The sequence below is a fragment of the Oncorhynchus mykiss genome, chromosome 7 (genome assembly GCF_013265735.2).
Source record: "Oncorhynchus mykiss isolate Arlee chromosome 7, USDA_OmykA_1.1, whole genome shotgun sequence".
Taxonomy (NCBI): Eukaryota; Metazoa; Chordata; class Actinopteri; order Salmoniformes; family Salmonidae; genus Oncorhynchus; species Oncorhynchus mykiss.
The window spans coordinates 52,785,063-52,811,568 of NC_048571.1; the positions used below are offsets into that span (position 1 = coordinate 52,785,063).

A 26,506-nucleotide genomic window follows, 5' to 3' on the forward strand; every position below is an offset into this window, starting at 1 on the left:
AATATCTTTGAAAGACAGGGTCCTGAAAAAGTTGCTGTTTTTGCTGAGTTTAGAAGTGACTATGGCTAAGCCTAAAAGCAAAACCCCAGACCACACATCACTTTTTGAGTGATAGGAAATGATTCACCAATCATAACACTAGGGACTAAAATAATCCCAAATCACTGATCAATTCTTCCCGCGCACTGAATGGTGACGTTTGTCTGCCACATATCCTAACTATTCAATCGCATATATTATAATTGAAAGCAGCCACTATTAACGTATTCAATACACCAACCTATTCAATATTCAAACCCACTGTACTTCAATTGTTGTACAATCACTACCCTTTAAGCACCACTAGAGGACAGGCTACATTTGTGACAATATAATTCAGATAAATGTGTTACCATGTACTTACACTAATACATGTCCCATGTAATAATGATACAAGACAGCAGGAAGGAAGGAGGATCTTTCGGAGTTCTGGAGACAACTGCAATCCACCCAAAGGACTATGTGCGATCAGTGAAGCTACTGGTCTTGCTACTGTACCGACATGCCATAATATCAAACTCAAGCAAATATAGATTTTAACACAAAAATAAAAACATACAACTGATTATGTTGCAGATTTATCATTGAAAAATGTTGTGTAACAAATTCAGTACTTCGATAAATACAGGCATTTGACAACGCATCATCTCAAACAATTAAAAACACAATTGACCATTCATCACATGACAAGCATACAATATTTTTTTTATAAAAACACTAAAAAGACACCTTCCCCAAGCCATGATATTTACATGTTTGCATATTTCAAAATACTTAAAAATTTTTATATAAAACATTATGGATAACTTAAAAGCAAATTCCTTAAAGGTAGCTTTAGACAGATCTTGACAACTCACCAAACCAAATATTTGAATTTCAAACCCAATCAAGTAATGTTGGTTGTATTAATTTAAACTATGGAGAAGAGAACCAATCATTTTAAGTGCTAGTGGAATAAAAGAGGTATGATGGTGAACATCCACAGTGAGTTCATTGAGTTAAGCATCTTTTCAGCCTTGTGGTCAACCCATAGATAGCATGGGTCAACCCTACAGTCATAGAAGACCTCACAGGATGTGAAATCTGACCCAGGAATAAATAAAGGCATGGCATCTTGGTAAATCGCATTTGGAAAGAAGATCGTCTCTCTAAGCCCGTAAAATGTACAGAGAAAGTATCAATGTCACAAAGTAACAGCGTAAACTGCTCTGAGCACAGTGAAATGCCATGCAGTGTATAGTTGCTGATCATTATGAAATGGAGCTAAGCATCTGTTGTATAAGACTCAAACTGGTGACTGGCTTTCATTTGTTCCCTGACAAACATACTGTACACGTACGGCTGTCAATAACATCAGATCAGCACCAAAATAAAACATACCACAATGATAATTAAAAATCACAATTATACTTCAGAAGAAAGTAATGCAGATATACCCACATTTTCACATCTTTTCCTACAAGCTCAAATATATCCTTGCAGTGCTTTTAGCACTATTTGTGCCATTACTCTAACGCAGTCAGTCCATTAAAGTATTTCCCTGGAAACTTCTCCTTGACAACCAATGGAATGATCAGTTGTCCACCTGTCTGCAGGCCATGGATAAATGTACCATGAAGGAGCCAATCCAAAGGTGGGATGAAAAATGGTAGTGCAGAGGTAAGGTAGTCATCAGTGCGATGGCGACATGTTTAATCTTGTCCCAGAGTATGACTCCTTCCCACCAAACACAGACTAACACGCACACAGACATACACACAAATGCACACACATCAGCACCATATCGATCCATCATGGCTAAGAGTCTTTGAGCATGTTGATGCTTGCGTAGATCTTAAGTGCAGGGCCCAGTTTAATGTTCATGGCACTCATAAGGTGGTCCTCTTTCAGTAGGAGCATGGCCTGCCCATCTATCTCCTGAGTGCGGAACTCATCTGCTATCTCCTGGCAGCCTAGGAACAAGCCACAGCGAACCCATTAAATAAATGATCTAACGTCAAAGACAAGCATGAACACTGTCTACATAAGACAATCCACTGAGGAATTAATAAATGTTACTGATCCCCAGAGGGGAAATAAGCTTACTATCATCATCACATCATCATGCCTACAGAAGAATATAGTTATGGTGTAGGCCTAAGCTAAATACTGTATTTATGAGACTTACCTGGAAGGGAGAGAATGAACTTGTATACTTCCTCCACATTCCACTTGGTGGGGTCGTTGGGCAGGAAGTGCTGAGTGAGGAGAGGCAGCTCTCGGCTCCGGGGGGACTCCTGGTCCGAGCCTCTCCCTGCCAGGAGTGACACCGCCTGGGGTGCTGGGGGCCCTGAGCTGGCTGCTGACAGGGGCGACGGAGGCTCCTCATAGCTGGACATGTCAGAGCAGGGGCTGGACTCTTCCTGGCTGGGTTGGGAGGGAATTGGGGAGGACACTGAACCCCCCTGGGTCTGCTGAGGCATAGGGGACAGCTTCTGAAACACAAAACCCATGAGTCAGCTCTGGTGTCACTGAGGGGAGCATGTTTGTTCACAGAGGACCTGTGATGTCAGTGGAGAAGTAGGAGATTATCCTACCTGCTTCTTAGAATCGATACTTTGGTGGCCGCTGTTGTGTGACCTTCTGTGCCAGCGGTTGGATGTTTTGCTCCTTTCTGGATGGAAAAGGCCTATCCGCTTCCTGCAACCAACATTATACCTGTTCCACAACAAGGATAATAGTTATGTCCACTCCCATCCCACATCTCAAAGCAACACTGCTGAGGAGCTCTGACCATGATGGATTTAATCCACTGAAAGGATCTAAACATTCTACATCTATCTGCATTTCTTGCAGTTTGGGGTTTTTAGGCTGGGTTTCTGTATAAGCACTGTGACATCTGCTCTTTGTAAAAAGGGCTTTATGAATACATTTGATTGATTAGAAATGGTACCCCAAATGTGAATTACCTTTTTGCACACACCATGGAACAAAACCGTTTTGACCCCTTGAATTTGTAGGCAAAGTCCACCCAGCCACAGAATTCACAGCTCAAAAGGGCTTTATGAATACATTTGATTGATTAGAAATGGTACCCCAAATGTGAATTACCTTTTTGCACACACCATGGAACAAAACCGTTTTGACCCCTTGAATTTGTAGGCAAAGTCCACCCAGCCACAGAATTCACAGCTCAGTTTGGGAGAATCTGAATCCTCTTGGTCTTTTAATTCTGTGGACAAATCAAAATAATTCCATGAAAGCTTACGTTATGGAGCTGTAGCACTTAGAAAGTAAATGTGTTGCTTGCCAAATAAGATGGCTTTAATCACGACGTCCCTTACCTTGAGTGGTCAGCTCCTCTGTCTCAGAGTCTGTGGTGTTGGTGGGGTTACTAACAGGAGTCTTGTCGGGGTCAGAGGAGAGCTGCTCATGCAGCTTCTTTGGGCTGTCCATCATCACAGGCAACCGCTCAATCTGGGGAAGACAACATGTGATGGCTTAATAGCACTCTTTCCAAGCTATTTATTTATTTTTACTAGGCAAGTCAGTTAAGAACAAATTCTTATTTTCAATGACGGCCTAGTGGGTTAACTGCCTGTTCAGGGGCAGAACGACAGATTTGTACCTTGTCAGCTCGGGGATTTGAACTTGCAACCTTCCGGTTACCAGTCCAACACCACTAGGCTACCCTGCCACCCCTATGACAGCAATACAATGGCAAACTAACAATGCTGTGTCCATAAGCTATAATAAAGCCTGTGCAGCAAACATCCACTAGGAAACAGGGAGTTGTTAATTGATAAGTCAAATAGGCACAGTCACTCAAGTGTGTATCAACATTTTGCGCCCCACCTCTCTCAAAAATAACACTTAATTGTGGTCTTAACATCTGTGTGCCTTCTTTCACAGACATCTCTGTATGGAACAATATTTTGGACTACAGAAGGCTATTAGAATTTATGACCAAGGCAAACAATAGTAAGACATTGCCCTTTGTCATTGCTTAGCACAGAGAGTGACGTTGCAGGATTGTTTGTGTTTGTTGCTATTAGGAATATGCCCCTGTGGGAAATCACTCTTGAGATAGTGGCATGTTGTTTACTCCTAGCTGCTAAGGAGTACCATGGGAGAAGGCACTTACAGGGAAGGGTTCAGCTCCCTCCTGGATGACAAAGCCCTCAATGACGTGGGTGAGGACCTGGGGCTTGACGATAGCCTGGGGTGGCTTGTTCTCCCCATTCTGTGGGATGCTCCCTGTCAGAGTGGGCGCCTCGTTCTCATTTCCCGAGGTCATGGCTGGAGGTGGAGTCCCAGGTGCAGCATTCACCCTGTTGGTAGTAGTGACTCCTGCCAATTACAAATTAAAAAGGAGCAGATAACGCATTGCATCATTCAATGATGTGGCCCACATTTGTACTCAATGTTTTAGAATGTATTCATGTCACTAATTGAGCTACAATATTATTTCACGGTGTGTACTACTGTTGTCTTCTCTAGTCATTCAAGTACTAATGTAAATAATTATATCGATCATCCACCTGTCAAATCCTGTGTAAGGGGCCCACTTCCATTACCAAGCGTTTATAATTTAACTCACTAGATACACATTAGTTACTGATGAAAATATATCAGGATATCAAAATACGAAAACGGCCGCCACAAAAATACTTATGGCTACCGTAATGAAGTAGTAACCTATGCATGAAAACAACAAACACTTCCGTGGCTGTTTGCAAAAATGTTAAAACCCTTAAAAGTACTGATAAAGTTCAACAACTGTTCCATTTCAAAAGGGAAATAAGAATTGGCTCACCTAAATTCTTCCTGCCGCTTCACTTGTGCTTTTATCCGATTCAATACACAAGCACGCGCTATGGCCTGCCTCTCTCTTTCAAAGCAATAACTGTACTACAAAGCACGCAATACAGAACAGAGACACTCGCTCGATCGAGCCCTGCACCAGTGGTGAGAGGCGGGCAGAGCAGAATAATTAAATACTTCAAAAAGGTACCGCCCTCTCTTTTTCCTCCATAGACATGTACTCTGCACTTATACTCTAACAATTAGACACATGAAAATAAAAACACTTCACTTATGTCGACAGACATTTCTGGTTCTTCTCATGTGAATAATCTCAGCCCTGCTAATTCACAGGGCTCAAGTCTATCTGAGCAACTACTGACACACAGGAACCACTCTTTAGTCTTTATACAAATGCAGGTCCTGTGACCCAATGTAGCATAACATTCCACAATTGCAAACCAAAAGAAACCTTCATTCTCTTTATAAGGAAACATACTACAGGATACTGCACAAAATATGGTTTAAGTAAGCATAATAAATACCAGGAGCAGTTGGCTATATTCTGCAACTTTGGGTTATGTTCAACCACACAGTAGGCTCTGAATGTGTTGCAATCTGGTCCAAGCAGAGAGCCAGAGGTCCTGCCTCTATTTTTAGACATCAAAGATGACGGTCTGTTTATTTTGAACCTCAGTGGCAAGCGGAGCACCTCGACTATGCATTCACACCCAAGCACTAGTCATAAAAAAAAGAGCCTTGTGGCTTTACATATTTCACTTTTACAAGAACAGTAGCAATAAAAACGGAACCTTTTAATATGATCTGCATGTTCAGCATTTTGAATGAGCGAAAGTTTAAGACTACTACCATCATAAAACACATTTTCCATTTGACTAAAAGATTAAAGCACAATATTTTTGTCCATAACAAATTTGACATTTAACTCTCCCCGACAGGAACACCGTGTCCACTGCTCCTCAATGGTTCCATTGGGGATAACCGGACAAGATTCCTCATCCCTGACCAAAGCCACGAGCACAGCTGACAAACATTAAGAACAGATCTGCCTCCAAACCTGGTGCATAATTTATCAACTGTGTGTAAATGTCTTACTAAATTAGGGCATATGTGACCCGTTTCAGGAAACTAGGCGTATATCGCGGGTCACTACGTCACAGGAGAGCCGTTTGAACTTAAAAAATGTTTTTTCATCAAAATGTGTTTTTTTGTGGCAGAAATGCCTTCTCGAACATGTGAACTTTCATGTGTCTTAATAACAAACGTGTATACCATCTGTATATACGAATAAAATTGTTAAATTACAAGCATAGTTGGTTTAGCAACAGAAAAAGCAGGAACCTTCCCGCTAGTCATGATTGGCTGAGAATGAGTGGGCTGGACATGCCGAGAGACGAGTTTGGATTGGTCTGCCATATAGCAGGCGTCTGTCCATTTGAGCTGGTCAGTATATCTAGGTAATCCTGTTTAACACAGCTTTAATTTTTTTTCACCACGTAGTAAAACTGCACAAGTGTTGCTCTCCACTTTATGGAGGACCGGGTTGTGAAATCAGTGGAATTTGAGTATGATAGCTAAGGAGATGGAGAAAACAACCGTCTCCTGATTACATCTTCAAACTAAGGGCAACCATGGCATCCAACAGGAGACGCATACATCCATGATATATACGGGTAAGATAGCCTAGCTAGCTACATTTTCAGATATTACACGTTTCTAATTTTGACAGAAAGTGGTTTCATTTCAAGTTAGTGTACTATTAGCTAGCTAACGTTAGCTGGCTGGCTCGCTAACTAACATTACCTGTATGATCTTATTATTCATATCTCAGAACCACTTGCTTGGCCAGTTATAGCCTAATGTTAGCTAGCTAACATTGAACCTGGTTGGTTAGCTACCTGCAGATTCATGCAGGGTAGTAACGTCATGAGTTGTGATTATGGTTCATTGTTTAGCTAGCTTGCCACTATGCAAGTAACCATTTCGGTGTGTTCGATTTCAGAGCAATCTTGTGTGCCACAGCATAGAATAACTGGTGAATTTACAAACACTCAACACCCGTTGAATATGACCGGTGTCAGTAAATGTTGGCAGAAAAAGCGTAATTCAATTGTTGCAAGAAGTACAGTCACTGACGCTCCGGATAACATGAAAAAACCTTTACCAGCTCTACCAGGTTGAGTAAAATAATCTGAGTATTGGTGGGGGCTAAAACTTAAAAGGGTGTGAACGATGCTGAATGGGTGTAGACAAAAGAAGAGCTCTCCAGTAGGTACCAACACGTTCAAGGCCATTTTCTCAAAAGTGAAGTTACAGGTTTATCAACTTTCAAATGTTGCTACATAAGACCGAATCAAGGCGGTCGGTTACGTCTAGATTCTAGGATTTTCTGGTGCAAAACATTATTGGGATTTATCCCATGGAACATACAGTATGAGTGTGGAAAGCTGTCATCAAGGCAAAGGGTGGCTACTTTGAAGAATCTAAAATATATTTTGATTTGCAACACTTTTTTGGTTATTGCACGATTATACATATAATCCAAGATGGCGTAGCAGTGCAGATGCGGTTTGTTGTCCTCTCGTTTACTTTTTGCATTTGTCTTTTTTGTATATATTCCAATTTATTTTTCAATCCCATTTTTAAATTAAATATACCTTCCAGTAACCCGCCTCTCTCAATCTGACAAGGATCCGCTATTTTTTTAGACCCTATAGCAAAAACTTTCATCAGAAGGTAGCCAGCTAATTAGCTAAGTTACTAGCTATTTAGTCATTGTTAAAACACTGCTAGCGGCCTTTACCCTCTGCTCAGGTACCAGCCGTTTTTTTTAGCCTGGATAATACCTGCCAGCCTTGGACTGTTTTTCTCCACTACAACGCCAGATTCCTGCCGTAAACCCTGGACCATTGATCATCACAGCTAGCTAGCCCCGAAGCTAGCCCTGAGCCAGGCGCATCTCCCGGCTAGCAAACAAAATTATCACAACTACAATACCTCTTTCGCCATCTGGCCCGGTCCCTTCGTCAACACGGTGCCCCTCCGTACCAACACGACTGGTCCGCAGACGTAATTCCATCAGCTGTCCGGCCTTAGCCGGACGACGGAGCAGACGCTTCTACTTACCCCGGACTGCTAACTTTAAACGGCGTGTCTTCCGTGTGCTAGCTTAGTAACAACTACCTAGCGGCTTCCCTGTTTCATCTATTGCTGTACACTGGACCCTATGATCACTTGGCTACTTAGCTGATGCCAGCTGGACTATCACGGTACTCCACTTTGTTTACCTGTTGGCACTAGCCCCGAACTCAGGCCCTGTATGTAGTTAACCGACCCTCTCTGCCCATTCATTGCCATTTTACCTGTTGTAGTCTTCCCTGATTAGTGGTTGTTGTCTCACTCGTTGTTGACTTAGCTAGCTTTCCCAATCAACACCTGTGATTGCTTTATGCCTCGCTTTATGTCTCTCTCAAATGTCAATATGCCTTGTATACTATTGTTTAGGATAATTATCATTGTTTTAGTTTACTGCGGCACCCCTAGTCTCACTGTACATGCCTTAGATACCTTTGTCCCACCTCCCACACATGCGGTGACCTCACCCAGTATAACCAGCGTGTCCAGAGATGCAACCTCTCTTATCATCACTCAGTGCCTGGGTTAACCTCCACTATACCTCCTTTTATTCTCTGTTCCCAACGCACTGGACGACCAGTTTTGCAAGCCTTTAGCTGTACCCTCATCCTATTCCTCCTCTGTTCCTCGGGTGATGTGGAGGCTAACCCAGGCCCTGCGTGTCCCCAGGCACTCTCATTTGTCGACTTCTGTAATCGAAAGAGCCTTGGTTTCATGCATGTTAACATCAGAAGCTTCCTCCCTAAGTTTGTTTTACTCACTGCTTTAGCACACTCCGCCAACCCTGATGTCCTTGCCGTTTCTGAATCCTGGCTTAGGAAGGCCACCAACAATTCTGAGATTTCCATCCCCTACTACAACATTTTCCGTCAAGATAGAACTGCCAAAGGGGGAGGAGTTGCAATCTACTGCAGAGATAGCTTGCAAAGTTCTGTCATACTTTCCAGGTCTATGCCCAAACATGTCAAGCTTCTAATGTTTAAAATTAATCTCTCCATAAATAAGTCTCTCACTGTTCCCACCTGTTATAGACCCCCCTCAGCTCCCAGCTGTGCCCTGGACACCATATGTGAATTGATTGGGGGGCAATCTATCTTCAGAGTTCGTTCTGTTAGGTGACAAACTGGGATATGCTTAATACCCCAGCAGTCCTACAATCTAAGCTAGATGCCCTCAATCTGACACAAATTATCAAAGAAACCACCAGGTACAACCCTAAATCCGTAAACATGGGCACCCTCATAGATATTATCCTGACCAAATCACCCTCCAAATACACCTCTGCTATTTTCAAATCAGGATCTCAGCAATCACTGTCTCATTGCCTGCATCCGCTATGGGTCCGCGGTCAAACGACCACCCCTCATCACTGTCCTGCTCGCAGAAGTAAAACACTTCTGCGAGCAGGCCTTTCTAATCGACCTGGCCCAGGTATCCTGGAAGGATAATGACCTCACCCCGTCAGTCGAGGATGCCTGGTCGTTTATTAAAAGTAATTTCCTCACCATTTTAAATAAGCATGCCCCTTTCAAAAAATATAAAACTAAGAAGAGATATAGCCCTTGGTTCACTCCAGACCTGACTGTCCTTGACCAGCACAAAAACATCCTGTGGTGGACTGCAATGGCATCAAATAGTCCCGCAATATGCAACTGTTCAGGGAAGTCAGGAACCAATATACACAGTCAGTCAGGAAAGCAAAGGCTAGCTTTTCAAACAGAAATTTGCATCCTGTAGTTCTAACCCAAAACAGTTTCGGGACACTAAAGTCAATGGAGAACAAAAGCACCTCCTCCCAGCTGCCCACTGCACTGAGGCTAGATGACAGTCATTACGATAAATCCATGATAATCAAAAAATTTCAATTAGCATTTCTCTACAGCTGGCCACGCTTTCCTCATGGCTATTTGTCACATACGCATGGTTAGCAGATGTTAATGCGAGTGTAGCGAAATGCTTGTGCTTCTACTTCTGATAGCCAGACACAATGCAGTAATAATCAACGAGTAATCTAACTAACAATTCCAAAACTACTACCTTATACACACAAGTGTAAAGGGATAAAGAATATGTACATAAAGATATATGAATGAGTGATGGTACAGAGCGGCATAGGCAAGATGCAGTAGATGGTATCGAGTACAGTATATACATATGAGATGAGTAATGTAGGGTATGTAAACAAAGTGGCATAGTTTAAAGTGGCTAGTGATACATGTATTACATAAAGATGCAGTAGATGTAGAGTACAGTATATACGTATACATATGATAAGAATAATGTAGGGTATGTAAACAAAGTGGCATAGTTTAAAGTGGCTAGTGATACATGTATTACATAAAGATGCAGTAGATGTAGAGTACAGTATATACGTATACATATGATAAGAATAATGTAGGGTATGTAAACATTATATTAAGTAGCATTGTTTAAAGTGGCTAGTGATATATTTTACATAAATTCCCATCAATTCCCATTATTATAGTGGCTGGAGTTGAGTCAGTGTGTTGGCAGCAGCCACTCAATGTTAGTGGTGGCTGTTTAACAGTCTGATGGCCTTGAGACTGAAAAACAGCTTCTGTCTCTCGGTCCCAGCTTTGATGCACCTGTACTGACCTCGCCTTCTGGATGCTAGCGGGGTGAACAAGCAGTGGCTCGGGTGGTTGTTGTCCTTGATGATCTTTATGGCCTTCCTGTGACATCGGGTGGTGTAGGTGTCCTGGAGGGCAGGTAGTTTGCCCCCGGTGATGAGTTGTGCAGACCTCACTACCCTCTGGAGAGCCTTGTGGTTGTGGGCGGAGCAGTTGCCTTACCAGGCGGTGATACAGCCCGACAGGATGCTCTCGATTGTGCATCTGTAGAAGTTTGTGAGTGATTTTGGTCACAAGCCGAATTTCTTCAGCCTCCTGAGGTTGAAGAGGCGCTGCTGCGCCTTCTTCACGATGCTGTCTGTGTGGGTGGACCAATTCAGTTTGTCTGATGTGTACACCGAGGAACTTAAAACTTACTACTCTCTCCACTACTGTCCCATCGATGTGGATAGGGAGGTGTTCCCTCTGCTGTTTCCTGAAGTCCACAATCATCTCCTTAGTTTTGTTGACGTTGAGTGTGAGGTTATTTTCCTGACACCACACTCCGAGGGCCCTCACCTCCTCCCTGTAGGCTGTCTCGTCGTTGTTGGTAATCAAGCCTACCACTGTAGTGTCGTCCGCAAACTTGATGATTGAGTTGGAGGCGTGCGTGGCCACGCAGTCGTGGGTGAACAGGGAGTACAGGAGAGGGCTCAGAATGCACCCTTGTGGGGCCCCAGTGTTGAGGATTAGCGGGGTAGAGATGTTGTTACCTACCCTCACCACCTGGGGGCGGCCCGTCAGGAAGTCCAGTACCCAGTTGCACAGGGCGGGGTCGAGACCCAGGGTCTCGAGCTTGATCACGAGCTTGGAGGGCACTATGGTGTTAAATGCCGAGCTGTAGTCGATGAACAGCATTCTCACATAGGTATTCCTCTTGTGCAGTGTGGTTGAGATTGCATCGTCTGTGGACCTATTTGGGCGGTAAGCAAATTGGAGTGGGTCTAGGGTGTCAGGTAGAGTGGAGGTGATATGGTCCTTGACTAGTCTCTCAAAGCACTTCATGATGACGGAAGTGAGTGCTACGGGGCGGTAGTCGTTTAGCTCAGTTACCTTAGCTTTCTTGGGAACAGGAACAATGGTGGCCCTCTTGAAGCATGTGGGATAAGTATTGAAGCAGACTGGGATAAGTATTGATTGAATATGTCCGTAAACACACCAGCCAGCTGGTCTGCGCATGCTCTGAGGGCGCGGCTGAGGATGCCGTCTGGGCCTGCAGCCTTGCGAGGGTTAACACGTTTAAATGTTTTACTCACCTCGGCTGCAGTGAAGGAGAGTCCGCATGTTTTGGTTGCGGGCCGTGTCAGTGGCACTGTATTGTCCTCAAAGCGGGCAAAAAAGTTATTTAGTCTGCCTGGGAGCAAGACATCCTGGTCCGTGATGGGGCTGGTTTTCTTTTTGTAATCCGTGATTGACTGTAGACCCTGCCACATACCTCGTGTCTGAGCCGTTGAATTGCGATTCTACTTTGTCTCTATATTGACACTTAGCTTGTTTGTCCGTCGTATACATCTGGCCCTTCTTTGGACACTGTGCTAACAAACCTCCAAACGAGCTTCAATGCCATACAACACTCCTTCTGTGGCCTCCAACTGCTCTTAAACATTAGCAAAACCAAATGCATGCTTTTCAACCGTTCGCTGCTCGCACCCGCCCGCCCGACTAGGATCACTACTCTGGACGGTTCTGATCTAGAATACTTGGACAACTACAAATACCTAGGTGTCTGGCTAGACTGTAAACTCTCCTTCCACACTCATCAAAAATCTAAACTAGAATCGGCTTTCTATTCCGCAACAAAGCCTCTTTCACTCACGCCGCCAAACTTACCCTAGTAAAACTGACTATCCTACCGATCCTTGACTTCGGCGATGTCATCTACAAAATAGCTTCCAATACTCTACTCAGCAAATTGGATGTAGTCTATCACAGTGCCATCTGTTTTGTTACCATAGCGCCTTATACCACCAACCACTGTGACCTGTATGCTCTAGTCGTCTGGCCCTTGCTACATATTCGTCGCCAGACCCGCTGGCTCCAGGTCATCTATAAGTCTATGCTAGGTAAAGCTCCGCCTTATCTCAGGTCACTGGTCACGATAACAACAAGTAGCACGCGCTCCAGCAGGTATACCTCACTGGTCATCCCCAAAGCCAACACCTCCTTTGGCCGGCTTTTCCTTACAGTTCTCTGCTGCATGCGACTGGAACAAATTGCAAAAATCGCTGAAGCAGGAGACTTACATTTCCCTCACTAATTTTAAAACATCAGCCATCTGAGCAGCTAACCGATCGCTGCAGCTGTACATAGTCCATCTGTAAATATCCCACCCAATCTACCTACCTAATCCCCATATTGTTTTTATTTACTTTGCTGCTCTTTTGCACACCAGTATCACTATTTACATACCATCATCTGCTCATCTATCACTTCAGTGTTAATTTGCTAAATTGTAATTACTTTGCTACTATAGCCTATTTATTGCCTTACCTCATGCCATCTGCACACACTGTATATAGACTTTCTTTTTTTTCTATTGTGTTATCAACTGTACGCTTGTTTATTCCATGTGTAGCTGGGTTGTTGTTTCTGTCGCACTGCTTTGCTTTATCTTGGCCAAGTCGCAGTTGTAAATGAGAACTTGTTCTCAACTAGCTTACCTGGTTAAATGAAGGTGAAATAAAAAATTCCATGTGTTATTTAATTGTTTTGATGTCTTCACTATTATTCTACAATGTAGAATGAGTAGGTGTCCAAAGTTGACTGGTACTGTATACATATTTTTACATTGATAAATCAGAGTCGTGAACAAGCGCTACAACCCCGGCTGGAAAACTCCCTCCATTCCCCTTTTATGGTAACAAAAATGCCCTCATTTGCTGTATGATTCGGAAATGTTGGAACTGGTCCATGTCAGTTTCTAAAAGAAAGTACAAAGGCAAATTTGATCACATTTCTGTAGAGGTGTGGGCAGAATGTTTACAGGGACTTTTTCTGACTAAAAATGCCTGTTGCTTATACAGCGAGTCCCAAACAAACACTGGCTGAGCATTACGCAAGATTGTCCATTTGAACAATTTAAAAGTAGACTAAATGCTACAGCCCACACTTCTATGCAAAATTCTAATTATGGTTCAATATTTTGTGAAATCAACAGTTTTATCTCCTGTCTTGGTATAGGCTCTGAGTTTAAATAGGAGAGCTACATCACAGCCTACCACACAGCAATACTGTAGCCTACCCATACCATCAAATATTTTAAATAGGCTACCAGTCTATTTACATGTCACCCTCTGGTCATCCTGGGATCGGTCGGACAGTGAGCTATTTGAGCGTGAGGTAATGGTGGCATACCTTGGCTAAGGACGTGAGGGTTATGTTTCTCCTGCTTGGTGTGCGCCCAGTGTAAGGCTCCTAGGCACCTACCCAGAGGTAAGCTACACCACTTACCCGTTCCACAGTGGCCTTGGTCGTACCTGTCGGTGGATTTTCTGACTGATCTGCCACCCTCACAGGAAACACCGCGATTCTGGTCGTTGTGGATCGTTTCTCGAAGTCCTGTCGTCTCCTCCCTCTACCCGGTCTCCCTACGGCCCTACAGACTGCGGAGGCCTTGTTTACACACGTCTTCCGGCCCTACAGGGTGCCTGAGGATATACAGTGCCTTGCGAAAGTATTCGGCCCCCTTGAACTTTGCGACCTTTTGCCACATTTCAGGCTTCAAACATAAAGATATAAAACTGTATTTTTTTGTGAAGAATCAACAACAAGTGGGACACAATCATGAAGTGGAACGACATTTATTGGATATTTCAAACTTTTTTAACAAATCAAAAACTGAAAAATTGGGCGTGCAAAATTATTCAGCCCCTTTACTTTCAGTGCAGCAAACTCTCTCCAGAGGTTCAGTGAGGATCTCTGAATGATCCAATGTTGACCTAAATGACTAATGATGATAAGTACAATCCACCTGTGTGTAATCAAGTCTCCGTATAAATGCACCTGCACTGTGATAGTCTCAGAGGTCCGTTAAAAGCGCAGAGAGCATCATGAAGAACAAGGAACACACCAGGCAGGTCCGAGATACTGTTGTGAAGAAGTTTAAAGCCGGATTTGGATACAAAAAGATTTCCCAAGCTTTAAACATCCCAAGGAGCACTGTGCAAGCGATAATATTGAAATGGAAGGAGTATCAGACCACTGCAAATCTACCAAGATCTGTCCGTCCCTCTAAACTTTCAGCTCATACAAGGAGAAGACTGATCAAAGATGCAGCCAAGAGGCCCATGATCACTCTGGATGAACTGCAGAGATCTACAGCTGAGGTGGGAGACTCTGTCCATAGGACAACAATCAGTCGTATATTGCACAAATCTGGCCTTTATGGAAGAGTGGCAAGAAGAAAGCCATTTCTTAAAGATATCCATAAAAAGTGTTGTTTAAAGTTTGCCACAAGCCACCTGGGAGACACACCAAACATGTGGAAGAAGGTGCTCTGGTCAGATGAAACCAAAATTGAACTTTTTGGCAACAATGCAAAACGTTATGTTTGGCGTAAAAGCAGCACAGCTCATCACCCTGAACACACCATACCCGGGGCGGCAGGGTAGCCTAGTGGTTAGAGCGTTCAAACCCCTCAAGGTACAAATCTGTCGTTCTGCCCCTGAACAGGCAGTTAACTCACTGTTCCCAGGCCGTCATTGAAAATAAGAATTTGTTCTTAACTGACTTGCCTGGTTAAATAAAGGTAAAATAAATAAAAATAAATAAAATACCCACTGTCAAACATGGTGGTGGCAGCATCATGGTTTGGGCCTGCTTTTCTTCAGCAGGGACAGGGAAGATGGTTAAAATTGATGGGAAGATGGATGGAGCCAAATACAGGACCATTCTGGAAGAAAACCTAATGGAGTCTGCAAAAGACCTGAGACTGGGACGGAGATTTGTCTTCCAACAAGACAATGATCCAAAACATAAAGCAAAATCTACAATGGAATGGTTCAAAAATAAACATATCCAGGTGTTAGAATGGCCAAGTCAAAGTCCAGACCTGAATCCAATCGAGAATCTGTGGAAAGAACTGAAAACTGCTGTTCACAAATGCTCTCCATCCAACCTCACTGAGCTCGAGCTGTTTTGCAAGGAGGAATGGGAAAAAATGTCAGTCTCTCGATGTGCAAAACTGATAGAGACATACCCCAAGCGACTTACAGCTGTAATCGCAGCAAAAGGTGGCGCTACAAAGTATTAACTTAAGGGGGCTGAATAATTTTGCACGCCCAATTTTTCAGTTTTTGATTTGTTAAAAAAGTTTGAAATATCCAATAAATGTCGTTCCACTTCATGATTGTGTCCCACTTGTTGTTGATTCTTCACAAAAAAATACAGTTTTATATCTTTATGTTTGAAGCCTGAAATGTGGCAAAAGGTCGCAAAGTTCAAGGGGGCCGAATACTTTCGCAAGGCACTGTAGTGTCTGATCAAGGTCCCCAGTTCACGTCTAGGGTCTGGAAAGCGTTCATGGAACATCTGGGGGTCTCGATCAGCCTTACTTCAGGGTTTCACCCCAAGATTAATGGGCAGGTGGAGAGAACGAACCAGGATGTGGGCAGGATTCTGCGGCCCTATTGCCAGGACCGGCCGGGGGAGTGGGCGGTGTTCGTATCCTGGGCCGAGATGGCACAGAACTCGCTTCGCCACTCCTCCACTAACCTCTCTCCCTTCCAGTGCGTACTGGGGTACCAGCCGGTTCTGGTGCCTTGGCATCAGAGTCAGATCGAGGTTCCTGCGGTGGACGACTGGTTCAGGTGCGTGGAGGAGATATGGGAAGCTGTCCGTGTTCACCTTCAGCAGGCCGTGACGCCTGCTGAAACCTGCCCCTCCGCCTGCCCTGCCGGAAGCTGGGTCCGTGGTTTGTGCAGCCATTTAAAGTCCTGAGGAGAGTGAACGAGGTTTGTTATAGGTTACAGCTTCCAACCAATTACCGTATTAACCCCTCGTTCCATGTGTCTCTCCTCAGGCTGGCCCGCTCCAGGAGTCTGAGGTGCGGGAGCTTTCTCTGCCCCCTCTAGACATCGGAGGGGGGGGGGGGGGGGGGGGGGGGGGGGGGGGGGGGGCGGCGTACTCCGTCCGCTCCATACTGGATTTGAGGCGTCGGGCGAGGGGCCTTCAGGATCTCGTGGCGTGGGAGGGGTACGGTCCGGAGGAGAGGTGCTGGGTTCCGGGCGAGAACGTGTTGGACCCTTCAATGCTGCAGGAGTTCCACCGTCTTCGCCCGGATCGCCCTGCGCCTCGCCCTCCGGGTCGTCCCCGAGGCTGGTGTCGACACGCTGCTGGAGCTGCATGTCAGGGGGGGGGGGGGGGGGGGGGGGGGGGTGGTACTGTCACAACTTCTGCCAAAGTTGGTTCCTCTCCTTGTTCGGGCGGCGTTCGGAGTCACCGACCTAGCCATCGCTGATACACTTTTCATTTTTCATTGGCTTTGTCTTGTCTTCCATCACACCTGGTTCCAATTCCATCAATGACATGTTGTGGATATAACCCTCTGTTCCCCCTCATGTCCTTGTCGGTAATTGTTTCTTGTAGTGCTTATGCACGGTATGCTGGTATTTACCCGGTTTTGTTTGACCCATTTATTGTATTGTTCTGTTAACCTGCCTAGGACTGAACACCTCGCAAAGAGCCAATGAAATTGGAGGGCACCAAATACAAATCAACAGAAATTTCATAAATCAAATTTCTCAAACATACAAGTATTAGGCACCATTTTAAAGATAAAATTATCATTAATCCAGCCACAGTGTCTGATTTTAAAAATGCTTTACAGAGAAAGCTATACAAACAATTATGTTAGGTCACCACCATGCCACAGAAAAACCCAGCCATTTTTCCAGCCAAAGAGAGGAGTCACAAAAAGCACAAATAGAGATAAAATTAATCGCTAACCTTTGATGATCTTGATACACATAGGACTTCATGTTACACAATACATGTATGTTTTGTTCGATAAAGTGCATATTTATATCAAAAAATCAAATTTTACATTGGCGCGTTACGTTCAGTAGTTCTAAAACATGCGGTAATTGTGCAGAAAGCCACATGAGTTCACAGAAATACTCATTATAAATGTTTTAGAAAATTAAAGTGTTATGCATGGAACTTTAGATACACTTCTCTTTAATGCAACCTCTGTGTCAGATTTCTAAAAAACTTTACGGAAAAAGCATAATCTGAGTACGGCTCTCAGAGCCCAAACCAGCCAAAAGAAATATCCGCCATGTTGCGCAGTCAACATTAGTCAAAAATATAGCATTATAAATATTCACTTACCTTTGATGATCTTCATCGGAATGCACTCCCAGGAACCGCAGTTTCACCATAAATGTTTGTTTTGTTCGATAATGTCCATAATTTATGTCCAAATAGCTTCTTTTGTTAGGGCGTTTGGTAAACACATCCAAACACTTGTTCAGGTCCAGTCGGATGAAAAGTTACAAAAGTTATTACAGGTCGAAGAAACATGTCAAACTATGCATAGAATCAATCTTTAGGATGTTTTTATCATAAATGTTCAATAATGTTCCAACCGGAGATACCTCTCATGTGAACGCGTGACTGAGAACGAGGCTGCTGCCAGACCCCTTAGTCAAACATCTCTCATTTTCTCCCACCTCACAGTAGAAGCCTGAAACCATGTTCTAAAGACGGTTGACATCTAGTGGAAGCCTTAGGAAGTGCAAAATAACCCATATCCCACTGTGTATTCGATAGGGGCTGAGTTCAAAAACTACAAACCTCAGATTTCCCACTTCCTGTTTGGGTTTTTGCCTGCCATATGAGTTCTGTTATACTCACAGACATCATTCAAATAGTTGTAGAAACTTCAGAGTGTTTTCTATCCAATACTAATAATAATATGCATATATTAGCATCTGGAACTGAGTATGAGGCAGTTCACTCTGGGCACGCTATTCATCCAAAAGTGAAAATGCTGCCCCCTATCCCAAAGACGTTAACGGTGGTAAATGCATATTAAACGACACCGTTGTAAATCAGTTTTCGCTCTCCTGCGCCTGACTTCTCTGACGCCAGTACGCACCTCACGACATCTATTGAATGAGCAATGGATAAATGGTAGGCTAATAATTGTTGAGTAGCGGGAATAAACCAGTCATGTTAGAAAATATGATTATGACCCATAGGCCTATACAATAAAAGTCAAAGAACCATATTAGGCTGTATACTGCTATGTGATCTCCTTACCAACATCAAATGCATCGGTTTTATCATCACGTTTCAAAAGTCTTTATTAGCCTACCATTATAATTCCTGTGCATCAAACAAAACATTTCCCCAGAAGAACAATATTTTCTTGCAATAGAATTGATCAACCACTAGAAGTTGTGCGTACGCATTGGTCTGAGCTGTATGTGAGATACGCACACTTTACCGTCAAGTTCTAAATGGATAAATACCAACCTGCGGGAAAACTGGCACACGCAAGGTTGAAAGAGTCTTTCTTGTGCACACACCTTTGATAAATTAGGCCCCCGGAGAGCAGTACATGGCAGAGCGGCTTATGTTTGATCTGGCTTTCCAAAGTTGTAATTGGTTGTAAATATGATAACAATAGACCACCCCCAGTCCTGTCTCTAGGAAATATAACTAAGAGATGGGGTGATACAAGCTTGTTAACATGAATCATTAAAACCAAATGTCCTGCTACCTTGTGGTTGGCTGATGGGTGTGACCGGGTCAGTCTTTGGCTGCTCTGTTGGCTTGGTGGCTTGTGGTGGAGACTGGGCAGATGGGGTACACTGCTGCTGTACTCTGGTAGTTGGGCAGCGCTCTCTGACCACCAATGACGTGGGCTTGTCCTGCCCTTTACTGTCCTGGACCAATCGGGAAGCCTGAGAGTACGTAATTGAATATAGAGAGAAGGGAGAGAGAGTTTAGTGAAACATATTTGACTAATTATATATTTTAGGCATACTGACACATTGTTACAGAGTAATCCTCTCCCATTTCCATAATTCTTGTTGTGACTGCTGTGTACTAACCTGTGAGGGCGCTGGTTGTATCTGGAGGTTAATGGCTGTGAGTTGTACTGGCTGGGCTTTGGCTTGGCTCAGGTTGGAGTGGAGAGCATGTGGGCTGATGGTTGAGTGAAAGATGGTTGCCTGCTGACTGGGTGTAGTGGGTTGGTGGTGAGAGGTGGGTTTGGGCAGCACAGGGATAGGGCCTGGCTGGCTGGGAGAATGGGGGACCAGAGAGGTAGTCTGCAGGTGTGGCTGGATGGAGGCAGTTTGCAGTAGCTGGCCCTGGGTCCTCTGGGAAGCCTGGGTCTGCTGGATCACAAACTGCTGCTGTTTGTGCTGCTGGACCAGGGAGTGGGGCTGGATCTGGGTGTATGCTGGAACAAGAATCGAGGATTTTATTACATAAAAAAATCTTATAGTTAAGTCAGTACATGTACACAAAAGGAAAATCGACTCTTCCCACAAAAAAAAAAAACCCGAATAGTGGACCTCTAAAAAGGAATTCATTTATTTGCTTTTGTTGTCAAAAGACCTTGTCGAAAAGCACAAGGCAGACTTGCCTTAAACCATTGTCGAGGGTTTGACCAGCCATTACTCACTAATGTCTCCAAAGGGTCTGTCATCACCTGACAGGGCTTCTGCTGACAAAATTACAACCTGAGGACTTAACTTCCCAGAACCCAGGGACACAACTCATCATTCATGTATTGTACTGTCATTCAGTGAAATGGGCTCTACACAGCAACAGTCATAGAGTAGCCTTGGGCCAAACATATGCAGGAGGAAAGCCAGAGGGAAATAAGAAGAAGCCAATGCTCCATGACATGCTGTATGTAGTCATCTGTGAGTCAATCCCCCAAGCCTTCAGTTGCCCAAACACTCCCAAACAACTCTCCCAAGGAAACAATGAGGTTGGATCTGGCCCTCATCATTACCTAGGAGGTTCTCATGAATCATCTCTCCTAGGAGCTGTTAACCTGTTTGTCTCAGGTGTAAGCCCTAGGGTCTTACAGTAGCTTCGCTCAGATGATCTTAGTAAACTAACAGTGTCTGAGGAGTCTAACATTAACCTTCGTGGATCTCTTTTGATTATGAAGGATTGATGCCAAAGATATTAGGGTTCCTCCCTGCCCCCCCCCCCTCTTTTAGTATATTTTGTGTGGGATAGGCTCCATCTGGTATGAATGTTTCTCTGTTTCGCGGTAACCACAGTCTACCCTGCTGTGAAAATAGAGACGTTTCCATCCGGCAGAGTTGCATGTCATTAGTCATTTATACCACAGGATCTTCTGGAAAGTGCTTGATTTTCACGTGGCAAAACTCTATGAAACCCACAGCATGTGGTTAGCTATAGTTTCACTAAGTACAGGGTGAAGACTGACATCTCTCAGAAAGTAGCATGATAAAAGCCTTTGACGGATACTCTCAATTACATGATAACATAGTAAAAGATCTACCTACCACCCAGCCCTCACTAAGGATAAATGTAAAAGAGGCTGTATAATAACGGCTATCAATTCAGCAGATAGGCCTAGCACTTGTGTGAACAGATGAGTGGATTTCCGAACGACTGCACACCGGATACAAGCAACAAAACTCAGTCCTGCTCGACAGCTTTCTCAAGCACTGTAATGAGTAACAGAGAAAAGTCTTGGAAGGAGAGGAAGGGGGATTAATTTAAATGCCTTTTGTCCCTCAAGGCTTTTGGATTAAGGCCTCACTAAGCAACCACTCCCCCATACCTGTGTGTTGTTTCAGAATGTCTAGAGGAAAGGACTCAGTGCACATTCCCTATGGGGTTTCAATAGCAGACTGGAAAACACCGGAGTTTCTGCAATCTACTATTGCTGCTTTAGTTTAGAAACCTCACCCACACATCACTGTAAATCACTTCATAACAAACAGGTAGAGTGCATATGGAAAGTATTCAGACCCCTTCCTTTTTGCAATTTATTTTTTACATTACAGCCTTATTCTAAAATTGATTAAAATATTTTTTCCCCCCTTCAATCTACACACAACACCTCATAATGACAAAGCGAAAAACAGTTTGAAGTTTAAAAAAATAAAAATAATACCATATTTACATAAGTATTCAGACCCTTTGCTATGACACTCAAAATTGAGCTCCGGTGCATCCTGTTTCCATTGATCATCCTTGAGATGTTTCTACAACTTGGAGTCCACCTGTGGTAAATTAAATTGATTGGACATGATTTGGTAAGGCCCACACCTGTCTATATAAGGTCCCACAGTTGACAGTGCATGTCAGAGTAGAAAACAAGCAATGAGGTTGGTGGAAATGTCTGTAGAGCTCAGAGACAAAAACAAAATATTCTGCAGTATTGAAGGTCCCCAAGAACACAGTGGCCTCCAGAGTTGCTCTGTGGAGATGGGAAAACCTTCCAGAAGGACAACCATCTCAGCAGCACTCCACCAATCAGGCCTTTATGCTAGAGTGGCCAGACGCTAGCCACTCCTCAGTAAAAAGGCACATGACAGTCCATTTGGAGTTTGCTAAAAAGGCACCTAAAGACTCTCAGACCATGAGAAACAAGATTCTCTGGTCGGATGAAACCAAGATTGAACTCTTTGGTCTGAATACCAAGCGTCACGTCTGGAGGAAACCTACCACCATCCATACGGAGAAGCATGGTGGTGGCAGCATCATGCTGTGGGGATGTTTTTCAGCAGCAGGGACAGGGAGACTAGTCAGGATCGAGGGAAAGAAGAACATATCAAAGTACAGAGAGAACTTTGATGAAAACCTGCTCCAGAGCTCTCAGGACCTCAGACTGGGGCGAAGGTTCACCTAACAGGACAACGACCATAAGCACACAGCCAGGAATGATTGTGGCGTCGGAACAAGTCTCAATATCCCTGAGTGGCCCAGCCAGAGCCCAGACTTGAACCCGATCGAACATCTCTGGAGAGATCTGAAAATAGTTGTGCAGAGATGCTCCTCATCCAACCTGATATAGCTTGAGAGGATCTGCAGAGAAGAATGGGAGAAACTCCCAAAATACAGGTGTGCCAAGCTTGTAGCGTCATAGCTAAGAAGACCCGAGGCTGTAATTGCTGCTAACGTAAAAGGGCCTTTCAGTTATTTTATTTGTAAAACATTTGCAAAAAGGTCTAAACCTGTTTTTGCTTTGTCATTATGGGGCATTGTGTGTAGACTGATGAGGGAAAAAAGTAATTTAATACATTTTAGAACAAGGCTGTAATGTAACAAAACATGGAAAATGTTAAGGGGTTGGAATACGTTACGAATGCACTGTAAATGTGCATATTATGTGTGAGTGCGCAAATAACGGATTGAGTGAGTGTGTGTGTGTGTGAGATGGAGTGACAGTGTGTGTGAGTGTGCATAGAGACAGTGTAAAGACGGAAATAAAAAGTCAATAAAATACATACGTTTTCTCAAACAGTCTGTGTAGCTATTTTGTTAGCTATTTATCAGCTGTATTGCTTGGGGATAGAAGCTGTTCAAGAGCGTGTTGGTGTAAGACTTGATGCACCAGTACCTCTTGCAGTGCGGCAGAAGAGAAAATAGTCTATGGCTTGGTTGGTTGGAGTATGACGATTTTCCGGGCATTCTTTTCACACCGCCTGATATAGAGGTCCTGGATGCCAGTGATGTACTGGGCTGTCCGCACAACCCTCTGTTGCGCCATGCAATCGAGGGCAGTGATATTGACATACCAAGCAGCGCTGCACCCAGTTAATGTGGTCTCAATTGTACAGCTGTAGAACCTTTTGAGGGCCCATGCCAAACTTTTTCAACCTCCTGAGGGGCAAGAGGCACTGCCGCTCCTTCTTCACGACTGTGCGTGTGTTTGGACCATTTTAAGTCTTTAGTGATATGGACACAGAGGAACTTGAAGCTCTCGACCTGCTCCCCTGCAAATGTGGATGGGGGTGTGCCTCCCCCTGTTTCCTGTAGTCCAAGATCAGCTCATTGGTCATGCTGACATTGAGGCAGATGTTGTTGCTCAGGTACCACACTGCCAGGTCACCGACCTCCTCCCTGTATGTGGACTCATCGTTGCGGGTGATCAGGACTACCACTGTCATGTGGTCAGCAAACTTGATAGTGTTGGAGTTGTGCGTCGCCACACAGTTGTGGGTGAACAGGGAGTACTAAGCACACACCCCTGTGGGGCCCCTGTGTTATGGGTCAGCATGGCGGAGGTGATGTTGCCTACCCTCACCACCTGGGGTCGGCCCATCAGGAACTCCAAGATCCAGTTACAGAGGGAGATGTTCAGACCCAGAGTCCTGAGCTTGGAGGGGACAATGGTGTTGAACACTGAGCTGTCAATGATCAGCATTCTTACATAGGTATACTTCTTATCTAGGTGGTTGAGGGCAGTGTGGAGAGCAATTGAGATTGAGTCACCTATGGATCTGTTGGGGCGGTATGCAAGTGTGAAACAACCAGCCTGTCAAAGCACTTAATGATTATAGAAGTGAGTGCTCCAGGGTGGTAGTCGTTGTGGAATTAAGCCTTAGAGTTCTTAAACAGGGAGGATTGTGGTCATCTTAAAATTAGGGGATTACAGACTGGGACAAGGACCTTGAATATGCCTGCTTGCTATTCTGTGTATGCTCTGAGAATGCGCCCTGGAATACCGGCGGGGCCCGCGGCCTGGGAGGTTTCGACCTGATTAAAGACCCTTCTCACGTCAGCCTCGGAGAGCGAGATCACCCAATCCTCTGGGTTGGTGACAGCCCTCACACCCGGCTCGATGTTGTTGTCGAAACATGCATAAAACAAATCGAGTTAGTCTGGTAGAGAGGCATCGTTGGGCAGATCACAGTTCAGTAATCTGTAACTGTAGCCTCTGCCACATGCGATGGGCGTCGGAGCCTGTGCAATGATTCCACCTTAATCTTATATTGTCCTTTTGCTCGTTTGATGACTCTACGGAGGTCATAGCGGGCCTTGTACATATTTTGGCTACCATGATCAGAAGAAGAGATCTCTGTGACTTTGAAAGAGGGGTCTCAAAGGAGCATAGAGAGTTTTAAAGGGTGTATCTCAGTCACCAGATCTTAACCCAAATTAACACTTATGGGAGATTCTGGAGCGGTGCCTGAGACACTGTTTTCCACCACCACCACCATCAACAAAACACCAAATTACGGAATTTCTCATAGAAGAATGATGTCTCATCCCTCAAATTGAGTTTGACACTTGTAGAACCTATGCCAAGGTGCATTGAAGGTGTCGGCTCATCGTGGCCCAATGCCCTATTAAGACCCTATGTTGGCGTTTCCTTTATTTTGGCAGTTACATATAGCTTGAGAATAAAAACTACACCAAACATATCAATACGTTGTGTGTTTTAAGTACTTGCAATGGAGCTACTATGTATGTACACATGGAACCATACAATAGCTTGATAATGTAACGGAATGGGGAGATCCTTTTAGGCTTACGGAACTGCACGCCAAGTTTGGAAAAAAATGAGAAAACAGAACACAACTGTGCAGTTAGCAGGGGCATAGAATGAGACTAAGTCTGCAAGGTGGTCTTTGGTACTGTGCTGTAGGTTTAGTAGTAGGGAGGGTGCTGGGATAGCTTCTCTGTCAAGGAGGTGGTGAAGAAAAGACTAAAGTACACAATGAACCCAACTGCGGAACAGCTGCTTCCAGCCAATCTCCATTCGAGGAAAAATCAGCCAGTCTGTGGTAGGAGAAGCAGACACACGGCTGCTCCCACAAGATCTGCTCTCTCCTTCTCTTGGAGGCTCAATTACTACACAGTACGAAAATAGACAATTAACTAGGCCTATTCCTGTGGCAGTGTTCTCTCAGATGTCGAAAATAAAACTACATGAGCCATTTGTTATGTAGCCTATTATTGAGGTGTTGATTAGAATTGTTTCATTCAAGTATTTCCTTCTTCAAAATGACTGAATCAACATGCATCATTTATGACCCAGTAGATGACAGTGCACATAGGATCAGTGGGAGCCCCTATCCAACCATAAACCCAGTCAGCCACCGCAGCTGCTACTCCATCTCCCCCTAGTGTAATCCTCTGAACTGACAGAGTGCTTCTCACATGTCCAGGGCACACCTGTCTGTCCCCCATGGCCACTACCAGGGCATGTACATTTACACTATTATGTAGTCAGGTTTTCAGATACCTCCTCCCTTTCATTTCATCTGAATCCATTACTTAAAGCGAGACAAAGACACAGTTGTGCAGTCGCATGCGCAGCTTATCCATCAAGTCTGGCACAACACACAAGCCATGCAGTGCTTAGCACACACACACACACACAACGCACACACACACTCGCAGACAGTCAGAGTTATTCTGTTCAACTGCTGGCATAGATGCAGCCATTCTCTGTGACAAAACCATCCAGCTGCTGACCACACAATAAGTGGTCTAGAAAGACAACTGTGGCACAGAGCCCTCCATGGCTTCTCATTGAAAAACCAGCTTGACTATTCCGGAGGCAGAGCCCATGTTCTCCCCTGTAGTAGTGAATACAGTGTGGTCGCTACAGGCCTCAACATGCCACGAACACAGGGTTTAAAAAAATAAAAAATAAATCCCATGACTGAAACTCAATTGTCTGCGGGGGGCCAAGTTAACCTCCCATTTCATGTAAAAAACATAATAAATAAAAAAAGTCATGGCCATCATGCTTGTGGGGAAAGAGGTTCATTTTGAAATTCTAGTCCTTATAAAAAAAACATTTATAAAAAAAATAATCTAAATGACTGAAATCCATCGGTGACAACCCCTGCATACAGTAGAGAAATCAATCAAAAATAACTAGTAGACTTTTACAACTCTATTCTTAGCTTACTGTAAACATAGGGTCAGGTTTCCATAAG

At 44.1% G+C, this 26,506-nt stretch overlaps 1 protein-coding gene across 5 annotated transcripts in view; it reads right to left on the reverse strand.

The window, feature by feature from the left end:
* Positions 1–604: 604 nt before the first annotated feature.
* LOC110527983 (polyhomeotic-like protein 2) overlaps positions 605–26,506 on the reverse strand; it is a 56,103-nt gene continuing 30,201 nt past the window's right edge. For all 5 annotated transcript variants that reach the window (XM_021609659.2, XM_021609658.2, XM_021609657.2 and 2 more), the window contains exons 8-15: positions 19,667–20,019; positions 19,333–19,516; positions 4,163–4,368; positions 3,363–3,495; positions 3,130–3,250; positions 2,616–2,736; positions 2,207–2,513; positions 605–1,991 (exon numbers count right to left, since the gene is read on the reverse strand). In XM_021609659.2, the coding sequence (XP_021465334.2) occupies positions 1,837–1,991; positions 2,207–2,513; positions 2,616–2,736; positions 3,130–3,250; positions 3,363–3,495; positions 4,163–4,368; positions 19,333–19,516; positions 19,667–20,019 (1,580 nt within the window). In that variant the 3' untranslated portion in view covers positions 605–1,836. The remainder of the gene's footprint in view (positions 1,992–2,206; positions 2,514–2,615; positions 2,737–3,129; positions 3,251–3,362; positions 3,496–4,162; positions 4,369–19,332; positions 19,517–19,666; positions 20,020–26,506) is intronic.